The sequence below is a fragment of the Notamacropus eugenii genome, chromosome 2 (genome assembly GCF_028372415.1).
Source record: "Notamacropus eugenii isolate mMacEug1 chromosome 2, mMacEug1.pri_v2, whole genome shotgun sequence".
NCBI lineage: Eukaryota > Metazoa > Chordata > Mammalia > Diprotodontia > Macropodidae > Notamacropus > Notamacropus eugenii.
The window spans coordinates 244284088-244302528 of record NC_092873.1 but is presented as its reverse complement, the minus strand read 5'-3'; the positions used below and the strand labels follow the sequence as shown (position 1 = coordinate 244302528).

At 37.6% G+C, this 18441-nt stretch overlaps 1 protein-coding gene across 8 annotated transcripts in view; it reads left to right on the top strand.

Moving 5' to 3' along the window:
• The window catches only part of SYNE1 (spectrin repeat containing nuclear envelope protein 1), a 537113-nt gene that overhangs the window by 499273 nt on the left and 19399 nt on the right, over window positions 1–18441 (top strand). For 7 of the 8 annotated variants that reach the window (XM_072643728.1, XM_072643724.1, XM_072643725.1 and 4 more), the window contains 10 exons: window positions 1311–1498; window positions 2385–2535; window positions 4040–4222; window positions 4672–4809; window positions 6237–6428; window positions 6961–7294; window positions 7787–7855; window positions 9705–9847; window positions 12445–12571; window positions 13739–13950. In XM_072643728.1, the coding sequence (XP_072499829.1) occupies window positions 1311–1498; window positions 2385–2535; window positions 4040–4222; window positions 4672–4809; window positions 6237–6428; window positions 6961–7294; window positions 7787–7855; window positions 9705–9847; window positions 12445–12571; window positions 13739–13950 (1737 nt within the window). The remainder of the gene's footprint in view (window positions 1–1310; window positions 1499–2384; window positions 2536–4039; window positions 4223–4671; window positions 4810–6236; window positions 6429–6960; window positions 7295–7786; window positions 7856–9704; window positions 9848–12444; window positions 12572–13738; window positions 13951–18441) is intronic. The other variant, XM_072643726.1, reaches the window with a different exon arrangement.

The following is an 18441-nucleotide window of genomic DNA, read 5'->3' as shown; positions in this document are numbered from 1 at the left end:
TTTTGATAGCTGTATTCTACTGTAGCTGGTTTTATTTCTAACCCTATATGTTTAATTTTATTCATTTAAAACACTAATCTGAGAAGAGGCCCATAGGTTCTACCCAACTGAAAATGGTTAAGACCCACTGCTATCTATCTATCTGTCTGTCTATCTGTCTATCATACTGTATTGTGTTTTTATCAGTACATATATGTTTTCTGTGCAGTACTGTTTGTGTATCATCTAGCTATCTTTCAGTGAATGAATGAAAAAGCATTTATTAAGCATAGACTATTTGTTAAGCACTGTGCTGGGCCTACAAATAAGAAAGCAAAATCCTTGTCTTTAAAGAGCATGTCATACTCTAATTACAGGAGATAATACATATAGGTGGATTTGGCTTCAGGGTAGATGGCTATCTATTCTATCAACCTCTAAAAAATTATTTAAGCCTTTAAAAGTGATATATCTGAATCTTTCTGTTGTTGAGTCATTTCAGTCAAGTCCAACTCTCCATGACCCTATTTGGGGTTTTCTTGGCAGAAATACTAGGGCAGTTTGCTTCCCTCTCCATCTCATTTTACAGATGAGAAAACTGAGGCAAATAAGGTTAAGTGACTTGCCCAGGGTTAAGTGACTTGCCTTATTAAAGTTACTTTTAATAAAATGTAAGTGTCTGAAGCCAGATTTGAACTCAAAACGATGAGTCTCCCTGACTCCAGGCCCAGCAACATATCCATTGTGCCACTTAGCTGCCCCATATGTGAATACAGATATACACACTTACCTTTGTAAATACATATGTGTATGTATTTACATATATAATAGAAATGACTATACTCAGAAATTCTTCTCTCAACTGTATGCAGGTCTCTAAAATACACACACACACACACACACACACACACGCACACGTATATATTATCCTTAAAGGTTTAATTAGTTTAGAGAAGGCTGTCCCTGATTTATCCTCACCTTGTAACTTACCCGGAGCTATTAATTGAATTCTGAAAAAATGTTTTAGGGTCTGTAATATCACCAACCACATTCCGAGTGTAAAAAGTATTTTTCTTCAATAATCCAGTAAGTATTACAAATTCAGTGTTTTTTGCTTCTCTATAGCTTTCAAAATGTCTGATTTCAACCTCTAGTTCTTAGTCCTAGGACACATAAAATTTCCAAAGGAAAACACTTGTGCTCTATCAATCATCAAATAAATCTATAGAGAGTTGCTGAATGTTCATTATGTAAAAAAGCACCAAGTTTTGTCAACTTTTGCACCCATGTCCTTTGATTTTTTGACTGAAATATGATGTATTCACCTCTAGGAACTTCAAAGAGACATAGAGAAACACAGCACTGGTGTTGCATCAGTCCTGAATTTGTGTGAGGTACTTCTCCATGACTGTGATGCATGTGCTACTGAATCAGAATGTGACTCCATTCAGCAGGCAACACGGAACCTAGACCGACGATGGAGAAATATCTGTGCGATGTCTATGGAAAGAAGACTCAAGTAAGCAGGCTGTTTAAACTGTTTAAAAAAAGAGAACACCCGCTACTCAACCCACCCATCTACCTGCCTACATTATTTGGTGTAAAAATCTGTCACTATTCCCTAACGCTTACAAAGCTAGAAAATATGCTTGATACCTCAATTTTACCATAGCCTAGAGCTGGGCTGGTAGTAATATGAGCATACGTGAGGAAACATAACCTTAACAAGCCAAGTTATGACTTTCATAACTAGATCATTTACATTTGGAAAAATGTGACTGTGCCAAAAGGTCTTTGTTAAAAAAGGAAACTTCAGTTATTAACAACAAAAATGCAACAAGTTGAAGATGATTTGTCTCCCATCTCTTGGAAGTTAAAAGTACTGAAAAACATCAGGGTATTGGGTAAAGAGTGGAATGACTTTAAACCCCAGTTTACATGCTCTCTAGTTAGCTCTGCCGATGAAAACTGATTATTTGCCTGGTTGTAAAAACATCCATTTTATGAGGGTGAGTCTGATCTTGTGTTGGATTGCAATTCTCAAGCCTTATTTTTATTTCATTAGAATATTGGCATAAGTATAGACTGTAAACATGATGTTGCATTTATAAACTTCTTTATACAGGTTCAGTGGAGCTCATGTTTCTTGCTTACAGTATTCTGTTCTACAAATCCAAATCCAGGGCTTCAGGATATGGGGGGAAAAACACAGCTGTTTTATTTTAGCTCGAGCAGTTGTCTATTTTCACCCTGGTCAAATTTGGGGTAAGGCACAGTTATTGTTTGGCATAGCAGTTGCTTGTTTGGTCCCTCTAGATCCTGTGGCTGTTGTCTTGTTCCCAAGCAGCAATCTTGTGTAAACAGTCTTGAACCGTTAAACTAGGGTACTTTTTTTTTGGTCACAGAATTGAAGAGACCTGGCGATTGTGGCAGAAGTTTTTGGATGACTATTCTCGCTTTGAAGACTGGCTAAAGCTTTCTGAGAAGACTGCTGCCTTCCCCAGCTCTTCTGGGGTGCTGTATACAGTTGCTAAGGAAGAGCTCAAGAAATTCGAGGTGACTTATAAAGCTTGAAATTCAATATCTACTTATCCGGTTACAGCGGCCAACTGGTTGCCTGTCTGTTCCAGGGCAGAAACTGTTTACTAAATGCAGGTCATCCAACTCAGCAGCTATTGTCTATGCTACTTTACAGTCTCATGTGTGTGACAAACACATTTTTTTTTATTAAAAATCATAAAAGTCAGTAAATATGTTGGTTGATCTAGTCATCAAACATCAGGACTGTGATGTACCTCTTATATTTGGTTAAGAGAGAGATTTTAAAAGCAACAGCAAGCCTGAATAAATACACAGAAACAAGCCTGGCACCCTGTTCTATTTGAAAATACCCCTTTGTCATTTTTCTTTTCTAAGAAACTTTTCAATGCCATAAAGAAAGGTATCACAAATAAAATCATGTATTTGTTTAATTGTAGCTGATATCTTTAAACTTTTTTAAGGTTTTTGAGGCTAAAACAAGGATTTCCCCCCCCTTATTTTGAGCCAAGCATCCACTTATTATAATAAAAGTGAAGTTGTGCTTGGCATTTGTTTGATTAAAGTTGGGGTGAAAAGTGAAGATGAAAAAGCAATGCATAATTTTAATTCATTAAGAACTGAGTCATTCAATAATTTGTTCCAGGTCTGCTGCCAGTCCCCAAACCTCTGTCCACTCCTTCAGTTGTTATCTAATGAAACATTCATTTTCCAACCCTTCAGCTGTCTCCCATTTTCACAGCTGAACATTATTTCAATTTGATGTGACTCCCCTCCCTTCATTTGATATTAATGGAAAGATATAAAGGAATAATTGCTAATTTAATAAAATTAAAAAGCCTGGATCTTGAACTAATAGTTTAAAGTGTTTATCTTACTCAAATAAGTTGCAATTAATGTTTTTTTGCCTCTGACTGATCAAGATACTAAAAAATAAACCTAAGCCCTGTTGCTTTCATTTCTCTGTACATTTATTGAGTTACTATAAAGAGGCATAAAGAATACAATTACTTCCTTTGAGGAGCATAGAATATAATAGAGAAGACATAACAGATATATATAGAAAGTCTTGAGAATGTATGAAAAGGAGACATGTAAACACTTATTAGGAATGTGATGCATAAGTCCTAAGGGAATCCTTGAGTGAATGCAATATTATGATGGTCATGACCCACAGTTTAAGAAGCACCGATAGGAATCGCTGGTGGAAAAAGTTTAAGAAGCCCTGCACTAAATCACAGAAAATTTGCTGTCCTACAAATCCTAATTCCTCTTAGAATCAATCACATTGAAAATAATATCAAGTTCTTTAAGAGGTTTTGTACTATCTCCTGTGAACCCGGAAATTATTATGAGATCCAGTTATACAGAGGTACATTGCAGCACTTTGTTATTAGATAAATAGTAAAACTTAACCTGCTTCCATACTTGTGACAATAAGAAGAAAACCTCCAGACTTTTACAGAGAACTTTTCACATGATAGCATTTTGATACTATTCCTATCTTGTTTTGTGGTGTTAGGCTTTCCAGCGACAAGTCCATGAAAGTCTTACCCAACTGGAACTCATCAACAAACAGTATAGGCGCTTGGCTCGTGAGAATCGTACTGACTCTGCTTGTAGCTTGAAACAGATGGTCCATGAAGGCAACCAAAGATGGGACAATTTACAAAAGCGTGTCACCTCCATCTTGCGCAGACTCAAGGTGTTTCTCATGCTTTGTTCTTAACTTAGAGATGCTGTGGGCAAGTACTGAACCATCAGAAAGGAGTTTATGTTATATATCTCTAATTTTACCATATTAGAGGGAATTGAGATGGATTAAGGGACAAGAAAGAAAAAGGAAGGGGAATTTCTACTTTTTGGTCTAGAGTAAAGATTCTTACCTTGAATCTTTGAAGTTTTTTTTAATATTTTGATCATTATATTTCAATAAATTATACTTCAATAAATTAAGTTTCCTTTGTAATCTTACATGTTTTATGAATTTTAAAACAGTATTCCTGAAATGGGGTACATAGGTTTCACCAGACTGCCAAAACATTCCATGAAACAAACAAACAAAAAAAACAGTTAAGAAACCCAGATCTGCAGACTTCTATTAGGAAGATAGATATTTACCACACATCAACATTATTTTCTTTTTCCTCTCAGCATTTTATTGGTCAACGTGAAGAGTTTGAAACAGCTCGTGATAGCATTCTGGTCTGGCTAACAGAAATGGATCTGCAGCTCACAAACATTGAACATTTTTCAGAATGTGATGTTCAAGCCAAAATAAAGCAACTCAGGGTAAGAAATTGTGTGTAGCTCATATCTTCCATGGGAGAGGGATAAAAAGAGAATTCATGGAAGCTTAGTTCTGGTACCTTTTTTGTAGGTCAGAATGAAGAAGGCAGAAAATACGCTTGTAACTGTTTACTTGGTTTCAGGACTGACAGCAATCTTCTAGTTAATATTTTTTAAATGGAATCTACTGAATCACTGTACAACTTATGGAACAATTCTTTTAACCTCTCCATACTGTTTCATTGGAATTTCAGGTCACAATTTTTTTGTGCTAATTAATTTTTTTTCTGGTCATTTCAAATATTTGTAATGTAAAATAATCCTTCTATTCAAAGCTAAACCTTGTAATTCTTCAGTGTCACTTATGGTAGAATAAGAAGAAATTAGCCAAATTTGGAAGAGGAAGGTCTCAGTAAAGTAAGAGAAGAATTTTTGATAGGAAGAGTTGATATATACTTACATGATTTACCAAGAAGGGTTCTGGAGACTTCTCAAGGATTTTTAGGTGCCTCAGTGCCAAATGGTCAAGGAGAGCATAAGTGAAATCTACGTAATGACAAAGATGATGGATTATGTATTATCTCAATGATACTATTCTCCTATAATCATGGATAACTATCATACTACACACTAACATTTTGTATTAACATAAAACTTCTGAAAAGGTTTAGTTTGTTTGCTGATTTGTTTTCTGGCATTGGTTATTATCCAACTGATTTATCCCCTACTTGTTCTTGGTATTTTGTAGGAAAGTTTTATTTTTTAACTATGTTTTATTAATTCTCTAAAATGCTTTAATTCAGTTACATTGCTCTCAATTTTTTTACATCATAGGAGTTGATGAAAATTATTCTTACTTGGCTTCCAAGACCATTTTTCTCTGATTCTGTAAGAAAGCAGATAGATGTTGATAGACAGCATGGTTCAAGGGAAAGAACACTCAGTCTAGCCAGGATCAGAAGATGCTGGCTTACCTGATGCAGTTCTGTCATTTGCCACCCATGTGACTTGGGCAAGTGACATAACATCTCTAGGCCTGAGTTTCCTCACTACAAGATCAGGGTCTTGGAGTAGATGACTAATAACTTCCTTTCTGTCTCTGAATCTATGCCCATACTATACAAAAATGTATTGAGTAACCATAATTAAGAGGGATTTTGTTATTATTTGTTTGTCTTTTCTCGTTCACTTAAAGGAGAGTTCTTCTTAATGAAAGCTGGTCCTTTCAACTCCTAGCACCTGAATCTGGATTTATGCTTTCACTATCTCTTCTAGGAAGTCTCTGGCAGTCTCCAATTATGCCAGTGCAGAGTGAATACAATAGACCCATGGCCAAATTCTCCATAATGAACTAAAATACATAAATAGTTCATAATGATTTCACATGAATTTGTGCAATGATGTTTACATGCAGTTTTTATGCTATTTAGGCATTCCAGCAGGAAATTTCACTGAACCATCATAAAATTGAGCAGATAATTGCCCAAGGAGAACAACTGATTGAAAAGAGTGAGCCACTGGATGCAGCTGTCATAGAAGAAGAACTGGACGAACTCCGGCGTTACTGTCAGGAGGTCTTTGGTCGTGTGGAGCGATACCATAAGAAATTGATTCGCCTTCCTGTATGTAGCATTCTAAACTCTTATTAATACCGCTCTGAATTTTGTTAAGAGGATTCAACTCTTGTCAGAGGGAGGTATGGAAACCTACCAAAGGATCCAAGCAGAGTGATTGACTAGAAAAAATGTAACTCAATGGAAGAGTCATGTTACCAAAATTTAGGTGGATCTTTTTCTCTCTGAAACTGACCTTTCCATGTGTGAAGGTCTAGAAGCTACTGAAACTATATGTATGTGGTAAGGGGGAAGGTGGGTTGTATGTGTGTGTCTGTAAGTCCTAGAGATGAGCTTGGATTTTGCTATTATGCCTGTTCATTTGTCACATCCCTGTGTTCTACATGAATTCAGATATTAAGCTAACAACTGCTGCTGAACATTCTCATTGCTCATTCTCAACTCTCATTTCCTGATTAAGCTACGAACATGACATGGGGAGGGGGGAAAGGGGAAAATTGGAAGCTAAGCAGAAGAGAAATAGGAAAGAGGGATAGTCTAAAAACAAAATTAACATGACTGGTGTTGCTTTTACTTTTAGCTGACAGATGATGAGCATGACTTATCTGACAGAGAGCTGGACCCCGATGAATCGGCAGATCTCTCTGACATCCACTGGCATGATAAGTCTGCAGACAGCATGCTTTCCCCACATCCATTCTCCAACCTCTCACTTTCACTCCCCCAGCCTCTCCGAAGTGAGAGGTCAGGACGAGATACTCCTGCAAGTGTGGACTCCATCCCTCTAGAATGGGATCATGATTATGACCTCAGTCGTGACCTAGAATCAGCAGTTTCAAGAACCCTGACTTCTGAGGATGAAGAAGGTCAAGAGGACAAAAATTTCTACCTCCGGGGAGCTATGGGTCTAGCAGGTAAGAGCACTTATTTTAAAGAAAGTGGAAAGAAAACTAAATCCCAGCAAAGATGTAGAAATGATCTTGGATTTAGAGGCCTAGCGCCATTTTCTTTCCTCTAAAATCAGTGGGGTTTGTACATGAGGGCACAATTAATCCTTGATTAGCAGTTACTAAAGGGGAATGGTCATATGTTAACCTTTACAGATGTTAGATTCATTCTTAGGGGAGATTACTACGACTCACTTCTTTCCCTTTGATAGCTAATGATTGAAGTCCCACATGTCTGACTGTTCTGAAAAGAAACTCTGTTGCTCTGATTTACAGCTCTTCGCTACAGGGGGGCATTCAGGAATTGAAATTCTTTCTTTGTATTCCAAAGGACACGTACTGTAAATTAGAACTGGTAACTTGCTTATTTTCCCTCCCTCCCAGGAAAACAATTTCCTCTATAAGGAGAATGAACTTTCCAGTGCTTAGAAATCAATTCAGACTGTGCTTTTTTTACAGATATAGTGATCCCAGAAACCCCTGAGGCCTATGTAAAACTCACAGAAAATGCAATCAGAAATACCTCTGGTAGGCATGAAAACAGCCTAAGCATAGCGAGAACCAAGTTCCTCACCCATACCTGTAACAATCTCCTTCTCTTAGCACATCTGCCCAAACTTGCTCAGCTTATGGCACAAGCATGTTAATGCAGAACTTTTCTCTCTTATCTCTCTGCTAGAAGGTACTTGTCTAGTTACTCATTATCAAGAGAATAGGTTTTCAAGATGAGACATGGCACCTTCGATAGATACTAACGACTATTACTAAGGACAAACAAAGATGGTCTTTAGCCCTTTGCAGCTATAATGGCAGCAGCTTGCAGAGTGTAGTGGGATAAGCAATGGCCTAGCGGAGTCATGAGTTCTCTTTCTAGATGTGGTTAACTCCTGATGTAAGTTTGGGTAAGACAGTACCTCAACATCTCAGTTTTCTCATTTGTAAAATCAGAAATGTTAGCCTTGTTGGTTCCTAAGATCCTATTTTTGGTGCTTAAAAATTTTAATTCATTAATTATATTAGGTGAAAGTATTCTGGTTCATAATCTGTTTTAAAACATCTAGAGCCCTAGATTTTCTTTTAAAGAGAAACGTATTTCTTAAATTTTCATGGTGAGGAGAGGGAGAGAGAGGGAGAGAGAGGGAGAGAGAGAGAGAGAGAGAGAGAGAGAGAGAGAGAGAGAGAAATTTCTTTCCACTAGAAATTGACTCAGAGTCAGTAACTTTCAGGAGGGTGCAGGTTTGGGTTTAAATTTCAGTTTTCATAATTTACTAATAATGAGAGATACAAGGATCAAATTATGTAACATAACTGAATTTTTTTAAAAAGCTTGATTTTGGGGAGACAGTGGTATAGTGAAAATAATGTTGAATCTGGAGTCAGAGGAACGGGCTTTAGATGTCAGCTCTGACCCTTAATCTTAAGATTTGTGTGGCTTTGATCAAATTATTGTACCTGTTATTTGGATCTTAATTTTCTCATCTGTAAAATGAAGGGATTTAGATGATCTATAAAGTCTTGTCTAGATCTAAATCTAGAATTCCATATAACTAATTCCATGTTAAATGATTTGTCCCCTACATTTAAAAAAAAATCATTTTCCAGTTAAAAAATTCCAGTTGATTCTATAGTACTTGTATATTGGTGAGCAGGGTTGCTGTTTAGATCACAGGCTGTAGCAAAGAGTTATTCCATTTCTTTTCCTTTGCAAAAAGTGTTGTAACTTAAATAGTAGAGGCAAACAATTCAGCATTCTCAAGAGCATGTAATAGCATGCCTGTATGCTTGGTAAAAGCATTGCTCCCCCCTGGTCTTCTTTCAGATTTTCAACACTAGCCACTTTTGGCTACTTTATGGTAGCCTAATCAGAACTTTAATGTTTTTTTTTCTCCTCAAAGAAATAATGCAGTTCCACTGTTTCCCCAGAATGATATGTAAGAACAAAATAATGTAAGATATGAATTCCCTTTGTTCTCTAAGACAATTTTCCCTTGCTTGGAAGGGGAAATGTGGACTCCATTGCAGTATTTCATGTATGTTTAATAAGGCCTTCTACTAAACACATTGAGAATCCAGCTTCTCAGAGGATCAGACCAGAAAAGGGTGAAGAGTCACAAGTGTTTTCAGAACAGATTGCAAAACTATCAAGGTCTTCAGTGCTATTAGGGGGAAAAAAATCACTAGATTAACCATTTTTCTTAAAAAAAATAAAAATTCTAACACATGAGCATGTCACTACTAAATTTGCTTTATAATTCCCTCACATCCCACTTCCATGCTTCTTTATCTGAGAATAAATCTTTAAACTTTTCTATAGATGTAAAACTTGCACTGGGAAAAAATGATGCTGAAGATCATTTTTCTTATGGTCACACTCCAGGTGAGCCAGGAGCCTTAGAATCACATATCCGACAACTTGATAAAGCCCTAGATGCCAGCCGTTTTCAGATGCAACAAACAGAAAATATAATCCGCAGCAAAACACCCACAGGACCTGAATTGGATGCTACTTATAAAGGATATGTGAGTATCATGACTTATCACTGCACATAACCCCTTGAAAAAATTGCTGTGACGAAATACAGCATGTTTAAAGTCTAAGAATTTTGACAGTTTTCTGAATGCCATGCCTCCCTTGCTCACAGAAACATAGTGTCACCAAAAAAAGCAACCTTATATGCTTAACTTTTATATACCTCTATTTTACTTTTGCTTTTTTGGGGGGTGAGGCAGTTGGTGTTAAGTGACTTACCCACAGACATACAGCTAGTAAGTGTCAAGTATCTGAGGACAGATTTGAACTTGGGTCCTCCTGACTCTAGGGCCAGTGCTCTATTTCATCACCAAACTGCCATTTACTTTTAATCCTACTAAATACATCACCATCATTATCCTATCCCAACTTGTTTAATATCTCTTGAGATTTATTTTAATGAAAGTTACAAGATGCTTCAGGACCAAGTTGTTACTTGGTTCATTTCTCAATTCAAATGACAATTTATTAAGCCAAGTTTATCAATGAATCATGAAATTTCTGTTTCCTATTCTGGCTATACTAATTCATGTAATTACCCTTAATAAAATGTTTATTCTGCTTGTTTTAATATCTTTAATATGTCTAACATTGCAACATGATGGACCAATGAAATGAGTTAGCAAAGAATAGTATAAGTTGCTATTTCTGCTATTACTTATTGTTTCTGCTACTGTGGGTAACTCTATAGTAATATCCTTTAGCCCTGTGTCCAGGTGGCAATGAAGACTTTTTTTTTCAGAGAATTTGCTATTCCCTGTCTGTCACTAACTAGGGAACAAAAGCACCTCTGTCTTCTCTGCCTCTGAACTTTTTGCTGCATTCGTCCAAAAGACCCCTCAGAAAGATAGAGCAGGAAACAAATTACCAGTGTTCACAGCTGTACTCCAGTTACTCCAGTGTACATTGGTTCTCCTTCTTAAACCCCGCATATAATAGACATTTAACATATGCTTCTCAGCTGATTGGTTAAAGAAAAGGATGGGAATGAGTCCAGCTACTGTGTATTGGAGTTCACAGCTTTCTTAATAGAAAAATAGTAGAAAAGTCATTGTAGTATACGAGTTTCATTTTGTTCCACTTTAGCGGATAAAGTTGCTGCTCTATCCTTTTACAAATAGAATATAATCTATTGTGGTTGTCCTTGGACTGAGAAGCTGGAAGAGGCATGAGAGAGAATATGCCTTTGAGTCTCAAAGATTTGGATTCAAATTCTGCTTTTCATAGATCCTAAATGTGTGATCCTGGGCAGGTCACATAATCTCTGATATCCCCCAGCAACAATCTGAAGTTATGAGTTACACACATGAGTTGCTGACCTGCCCTAGCAGAAAAATTTAAACCCTAGGAACTCTTCTCACACCCATGAAGTCATATCCAGACCCTACTAAATAATCAATAAGGATATTTATGAAGTCCATTGAAGAGGAGAAGTTAGTTTTGTAACATTCTTTTAGACTGAAAAATAATGCTTTGTAGTCAATTCAGCCCTGAAATTGTCCACTTGCTTCTTTCTGTAATGTTGGCATCATTAAAAATGGAATTAAAAGTGTTCTGTGAGAGTAAAACACAAACCTTCAAATATATTGTATGTTGTTTTAATGTTCTCAGAAAATAGCATGTAATCCTGATGTCACTGTGACTTTTATGCTGTCCAAACACTTTAATCAGTCAGTACATAAAATGCTCCTGGGAGATTTGGGGGGAGCTTTGTCTTGCCCACTTCAGAATTAAAGAAATTGGAAGATTAGGTCACCTGCTAAGATGACATGATATGTTCCAGGTTCCAGGCTGAGTTTGGACATCTCAGTTCAGGTTTTAGTTCACTAGACTACATATTCAGTCCATAATTTTAAAGGGAATTTTGAGGACATATCATGCCACTTGAGGTGACCGAAATATGTTTGAAAATATGTTTTTTGGTCATACATACATCTACATTTTGCCATCTGTGTGTCATTCAAATGACAGCCTAATAATGTCAAAACCTATTTTTGAAAATATTTCTTCATAGAGGCTATGTCTCACAGTGGATAGAGAAGCAGTTCTGAAGCCAGGAAGACCTGGCTTGGCTTGTCTCTTGCCACATATCAGTTGCACCTTTGGGCAAGTTACTTAACTTCCAGGTATTCTGGGAAAGTCGTTTCAACCTCAAGAAATGCCTGCTGACCTAGTTTTAAAATTTAATATTAGCTGTATTTTATTGAATTTTTATTTATTTTGTTAACTATTTCCCAGTTACATTTGGACCATCATCAAGAGTGTTGCAGACTGAGGACTGTATATTTGACATCTCTGCTTTAGGCAACTTTCCTAAATTATTATTTGAAGAGAAGTGCCAACCTGCATTGGTAGAGTCCAGCCCCTATCCTCTATTCCTATTTATTCAGTCACTATTTATTGAAATACTTACTATGTGCATAGCATTGAGGGAGGTAAAAGAAGAATGCATGGACTTTGGCACAAAGCTACTCCCTAGTGACCATTATTTTATCAATCTTTTCTTCTACTCTTATTTCTAGAATACTCTCTGTGAATGAGACCTATGAAGTTTTCTGTGTTTTGTGACTGTACTTTTTTTAAATAGATGAAACTTCTGGGTGAGTGCAGTGGGAGTATTGATTCAGTGAGGAGATTGGGACACAAGCTGAAAGAAGAAGAGGAGAAATTATCTGGGTTCATTAACCTGAATAGCACAGAAACGCAAACATCTGGTAAGCAACCCCACCCTGAGAAGTGAGAGGGAAATGGGATACTCTATAGCCCTTCAAACTCTGAGAGGATGAACATTTTCCAAGCATGGGTTCCAGCCTGTCCCTTGGATTGACTTTGCACTAGTCAGTGCCCAGAGCTTCTGTGCTCACTGTGATGATTGCCTGGAGGAGAGGGAGAGGTAAAGACCACTGTGTCCATCCATCCCGTGCTCTAGGCATCCAAATGTGTTATCTCTCAACTTATACTTTCATATATTGTTTATGTCCCAACCAATCTGATCCAAGCCAATAGACGTATTAAATGCCTACTAAGTACTAGACACAGTAGTAAGCACATGAAATACAGTTAATAAAAAGAAAGACTGTCAAGGAGCTTACAATCTAATGGAGACAGTACACAAAAAGAGGTAGAAAAGTAAAGGAGAGAAAACATCAAGGGGTACCTGGGGTGAGGGAATATTGTTCTGTAAAACTTAAACTAGGCAGAGCAGCAAATCCAAGATGTAGTAGTTTCATACTCAAATAGAAATGATAGGAAGGAAGGAAGGAAGGAAGGAAGGAAGGAAGGAAGGAAGGAAGGAAGGAAGGAAGGAAGGAAGGAAGGAAGGAAGGAAGGAAGGAGGGAGGGAGGGAGGGAGGGAGGGAGGGAGGAAGATTTAATAAGTACCTATTATATGCCAGGTACTATGGCAGGCACTTTACAGATATTATCTCAGTTGATTCTCCCGACAACCAGTTATTATTATTCCCATTTTATAATTGAGAAAACTAAGGCCAGCAGAGTTTAAGTGACTTGACCAGGGTCACACAGCTAGTAAGAGTTTGAGGCCTGATTTGAGCTCAATTCTCCTTGGCTCCAAATCTAGTGTTGTATCTACTGTACCACCTAGGTGACTTGGAGGTCACAGAATCTAACCCACTTATTTCATTGATGAGGAAACTGAAGCATAAAAGTGAAATGAATTGCTCTGGACCACACAACTAATGTATCTGAAGAGGAATTCAAACCCAGGTCTTCCTGACCCCAGGTCCACCACTTTATCATGGTGCTATGACTGATTTTGCTGTTCTTTTAGTTTCAAGTGGTGCATGTAGCAGGTCTTAGTGTGTTTGCCCCAAACACCTGTGTGCTAATGAATCTCATGCCCCCAAAATGCCTTGCTTTAGGTGTGATTGATCGATGGGAGCTGATCCAGGCCCAAGCCCTGAGCAAGGAACTTCGAATGAAGCAGCACCTCCAGCAATGGCAACAGTTCAACTCTGACCTGAACAACATCTGGGCTTGGCTAGGGGAGACTGAAGAGGAGCTAGAACAACTTCAGCGTCTGGATCTCAGCACCGACATTCAGACCATTGAGCTCCGAATCAAAAAACTAAAGGTAACTTCAAAAAAAAAAATACAAAAACCTTCAGCCTTGCCTTTTCCATGCATATTCCTAATCTTTCCCTTTAATCACTGCACCATTGGACACTCCCTTGGGACACTGCCTACAAATTGTGTTAGAGGGAAGTCAGAAGACACAGTAGCCACTCCTGACTCTGTGTGCAAGGACACGTGCCTGACACATGGTCCATTGCTCCACTTGAAAGGAAGCAAGACTGTTCCCTTAGCAGCTGGCCAGGACTGAGAATATTCATTATCATTCATCATAGTACAATTGTTTTTAGTGCTGTTAGCCTTTGTGTTATTGTAGGTGTTGGGAAGATGACTTTCCTGGCCCTGCTTTCCTCATTTTGAATCAGTTCCTACAAGTCTAAAGGTAGCTTTTTTCAAATGGTCTGTAGTCAGCCAACTAGATATCTATGCAATACAAAATTTCCATTTACAAGGAACTGTTCATCATCATAGTTACAACGCAGGCTGTGAGGGTGAAAAAAAATGTCTACTAAAGCCAGAAATAATCTTTAAGAACATTTTGTCCAGCTGTATTGTTTTGCAGGTGAGGAAGCCAAGGCCCAGAAAAGTGACATCATAGAATTACTAAATGGTAATGATTGAACTCAATCCCAGGTCACACAGTAGGTAAAGGATCAGATCCTCAAACTAAGGATTTCTAACTATGAAGTCCATTGTTCCTTATACTGTGTCATAGTAGAAAGAATGCTAGTTATAGCCTCAAAACTTTTGAGTTTGAATCCTGTCTCTTAAACTCACTACCAAGGCAGCTAGGAATCATAGTGAATAATATGCTAAACCTAGTCACGAAGAGCTGAGATCAAATTTGGCCTCAGACAATTAGTAGCTGTGTGATCCTGGATGAGTCATTTAACTTGTTTGCCTCAATTTCCTCATCTGTAAAATGGGAATAACCTATTTCTCAGGGTTCTTGTGAGATAATAATTGTAAAACTCTTAGCAAAATGCTTGGTACATAGTAAGCACTATATACATATTTGTTAGAAGAGTAATAATAATGCACTTATTATTTTGTGACCTTGGGCAATATTATCATTATCTATCATTACATAGTATTGTATAGCCTATAGCACTGTGTTGTTATTTATTAGTTTTATAACATACAATTCTATATAATAATAATAATATTCTTATCTTGTGACATTAGGTAAGTTATTGACCTCAATTTTCTCTTGTATGAAATGAGGAGGTTGTATTTAGTGATCTCCTTGGCTATCAGAAATTAATAAGATGCATCATGCCTTGAGATCATCACTTAACAAAATAGACTTAATGATTTGCTCAGGAAGAAATAAAATTGCAAATAAAATCAAGAAACTGAGACTTGGTGATTGATGTGGTGACTTTGTCCTGACCATGTAATAGCAACCATCTTGATAATAGTTTTTTCAATATCTGCTGAAAACAACAATGGTCAGAAACAGTAATGTGAAGAAGAGTGTGAAATCAGCCTGTAAAAACAGGTAGGAGCCAGCCCTTGGAGGACTTTAAATGGCAAATAGCTGAGTTTATGTTTCATCCTGGAGGTAATAAGGAACCACTGAAGTGGTTTATTGAGTAGGGGAAAGGCATGCTCCGACCTGTGATTTCATAATATAGGTGTATGTAGATGATGGATTGAAGAGAGGAAAAGACTAGAGGCAGAGAGAACAATTAGGGAGCTTTTGCAGTAGTCTAAATGAGAGGAAATAAGTGCCTAATTTTATAGAGGAAATGAAGGCCAAGAACAGTTAAATGATCTGCCTAAGACCACACTGGTCATAAATGGTGGAGAAAGGATCCAGACCAAGGAGTCCTGACTCCAAGCTCCACACTCTTTCAACTATACCACTTGTTGTTCTGTTCGTCCTTCATTTTCGAAGAGGACCATGACATCAGAGAAATGATGACATGATTTGAAGTTGACTTTGATTTGAGTGAGGGAGGGCTGTGCAGGTCACCAGCCTCACTTCTCCTCCTGAGCCATCTGGATCCAGTAACCAGATATTCATCTGGATGACTGGAGATGGCCTAGGATGCACTGGGAGACTTTGGCCTTTTAGGCTAAGGCCTTTTCAGGTACTCACTTAAAGTGAGGTAATGCCCATTTAGTGAATAGGCCTCTTTAAAAAGTCAGGGGATGGCCCCTTTAAGTAGAAAAGAAAATATGAAAATGACAAGGATTCTCTGTGAAGGTAGAATGGACAATTCTTGAAGTTGGAGCATGGATTGGGGGTGGGAGGGACAGGAAGCAAAAGAGAAGTGTTGAGGATAATTCTGAGCTTGCAAACCTGTGAAAGTTAAAAATTGGGAGTACCCTGCATTAAAAGAAGGATGCTGGGAGGAAGAAAAAATAGTAAGTTCTGTTTTGGACAAATTGGGCTGAGAATAACTGAGATACCCAGTGGAGATGTCTAGCAGGTGATTAGCACCGTGTCTGTAGAGCTTGGGGTTCATCTTTTAGGTGATGATAGTTAAGATCATCTTTGTTGAGATCATTGGAGAGCATACATTGCTGTTCAGTACTTTTGTAGTCCTGTCTGACTCTTCCTGTCCCCATTTGGGGTTTTCTTGGCAAAGGTGCTGGAGTGGTTTGCCATTTCTTCTCTAGCTCATTTTACAGATGAGGAAACTGAAGCAAACAAGGTTCTGTGACTTGCCCAGGGTCACACAACTAGTAAGTGTCTGAGGCCAGATATGAACTCAGGTCCTAACTCCAGGACTAGCGTCCTATCCACAGCCACCTGGTTGCTCTAAGAGAGCATACATAGAGAGGGATAATAGGTAATGGTTAGGTCAGAACCTTGGGAGACATCCATATTTGTTGGATAGGAAATGAATGATTATCCTGCAAACATGACTGAGAAGGAATACAGGATGGAAAAGAATCCAGAGACTATACCAAGAAAACCAAAGGAGGAAAGATCATAGAGAAGAAAGGAATGATTGACAGTGTCATAAACTGCCAAGAAGTCAAGAAGGGTGAAAATTGAGAAAAAGTCATTAAAGTTAGTTTTAAGAAATGGTTAGTACCCTTGGAAAGAACAGATTAAGTCAAAAATGGTATTGGAACCTGAAAGGAAAAGAGTTAAGATGGGAGTGACAGGTATAGATATAGATATAGAATCAACAAATGTAGATAATTTTTAGTAGGAGTTTTACTGAGATGCCAAACAGATATAATAGTTTTAAGGGGGTAACTAGGTGGCACAGTGAATAGAGAGTTGGGGCTAGAGTCAGAAAGATTTCTCTTCCTGAGTTCAAATCTAGGCTAAGACACTTACTAGCTGTGTGACCCTGGACAAATCACTTAACTTTGTTTGCCTCAGTTTCCTCATCTGCAAAATGAGTTGGAAAAGGAGTTGACAAACCACTCTAATATCTTTGCCAAGAAAGCCCCACATAAGATCATGAACAATCAGCCATGATTGAAAACGACTGAATGACAGCAATAGTTTGAAAAGATGGTAAGGTCAAGTGAAGGGTTTTTTAAGGGGAGTTAATGGGGAGAGTGGCATATTTGTAAGCAGCAGGGAAGGAGCACACCGTATAAGGAAAAACTGAAAATTATATTTAGAAAGGGGAAAATCTATGGGATAAGCTCCAAAGGGAACTGTCTCAAGGGCATAAGTCTGAGGGACCAGCCTTGCCTAGGAGAAGTGTCGACCTGTCTTCAAAGGCTAATGCTAAGGAGAAAAAGGCCTTCTACCAAGGAGAAGAAAAGATAGGTGCAGCTCAATAGTGTCAAAACCATATAGAAACAGGGGCCTCTAAAGCATACGTAAGTATCCCTACAAACAGAAAATCACATGTTAAAATCATTTGTTTAATTGCATTTTTACTTATTTTGTTAAATATTTCCCAATTACATTTAATCAGGATCAGGTTACATGAGGCAGTCAGGAGTTTAACCGCCTTGGTGTAGGTGACTACAAGAGCAAATGTATCTGGAAACTTCTGTGAGTTTTATAGTGAGTTAATAAGCGTATAGATGGGCATAGATTCCTATAGCCAAATGATTCTTCTTACCCCAACAAACTTCAAGACTAAGGTGTTTCCATTAGATGTTGAAATAACATACCAAGGATCTTAAAGCACTTCCTACCTATAGCTTAGTGATCTCCTAAAGATGAATTTTTTTTAAAAAGTCTGAATTACTATGACCTTTTTTTCTAAGTAAATTATTTTGTCATATCTATAACATATAGGAACCAATCTTACTATTGCAACCAGATCCTATAGAAATGACATGAAAATAAATAGGTTGACTTAGACCTCAAAGAAATCAGGTCAGAGCTAATGGTAAGCTTGATGTGTGAGTACTTTGCCTCTCTGTACTATTCCTTTTCCATTTTTCCCCCTGATAATCTCTTTATGGGTCAACTCTGTGGTCTTTCTATAAGTAGAATGATGCTCGCAACAATAGAAAACTGAAAAATTTAGACACTACATTTCTTATTTTCAAAGAGCCAAAG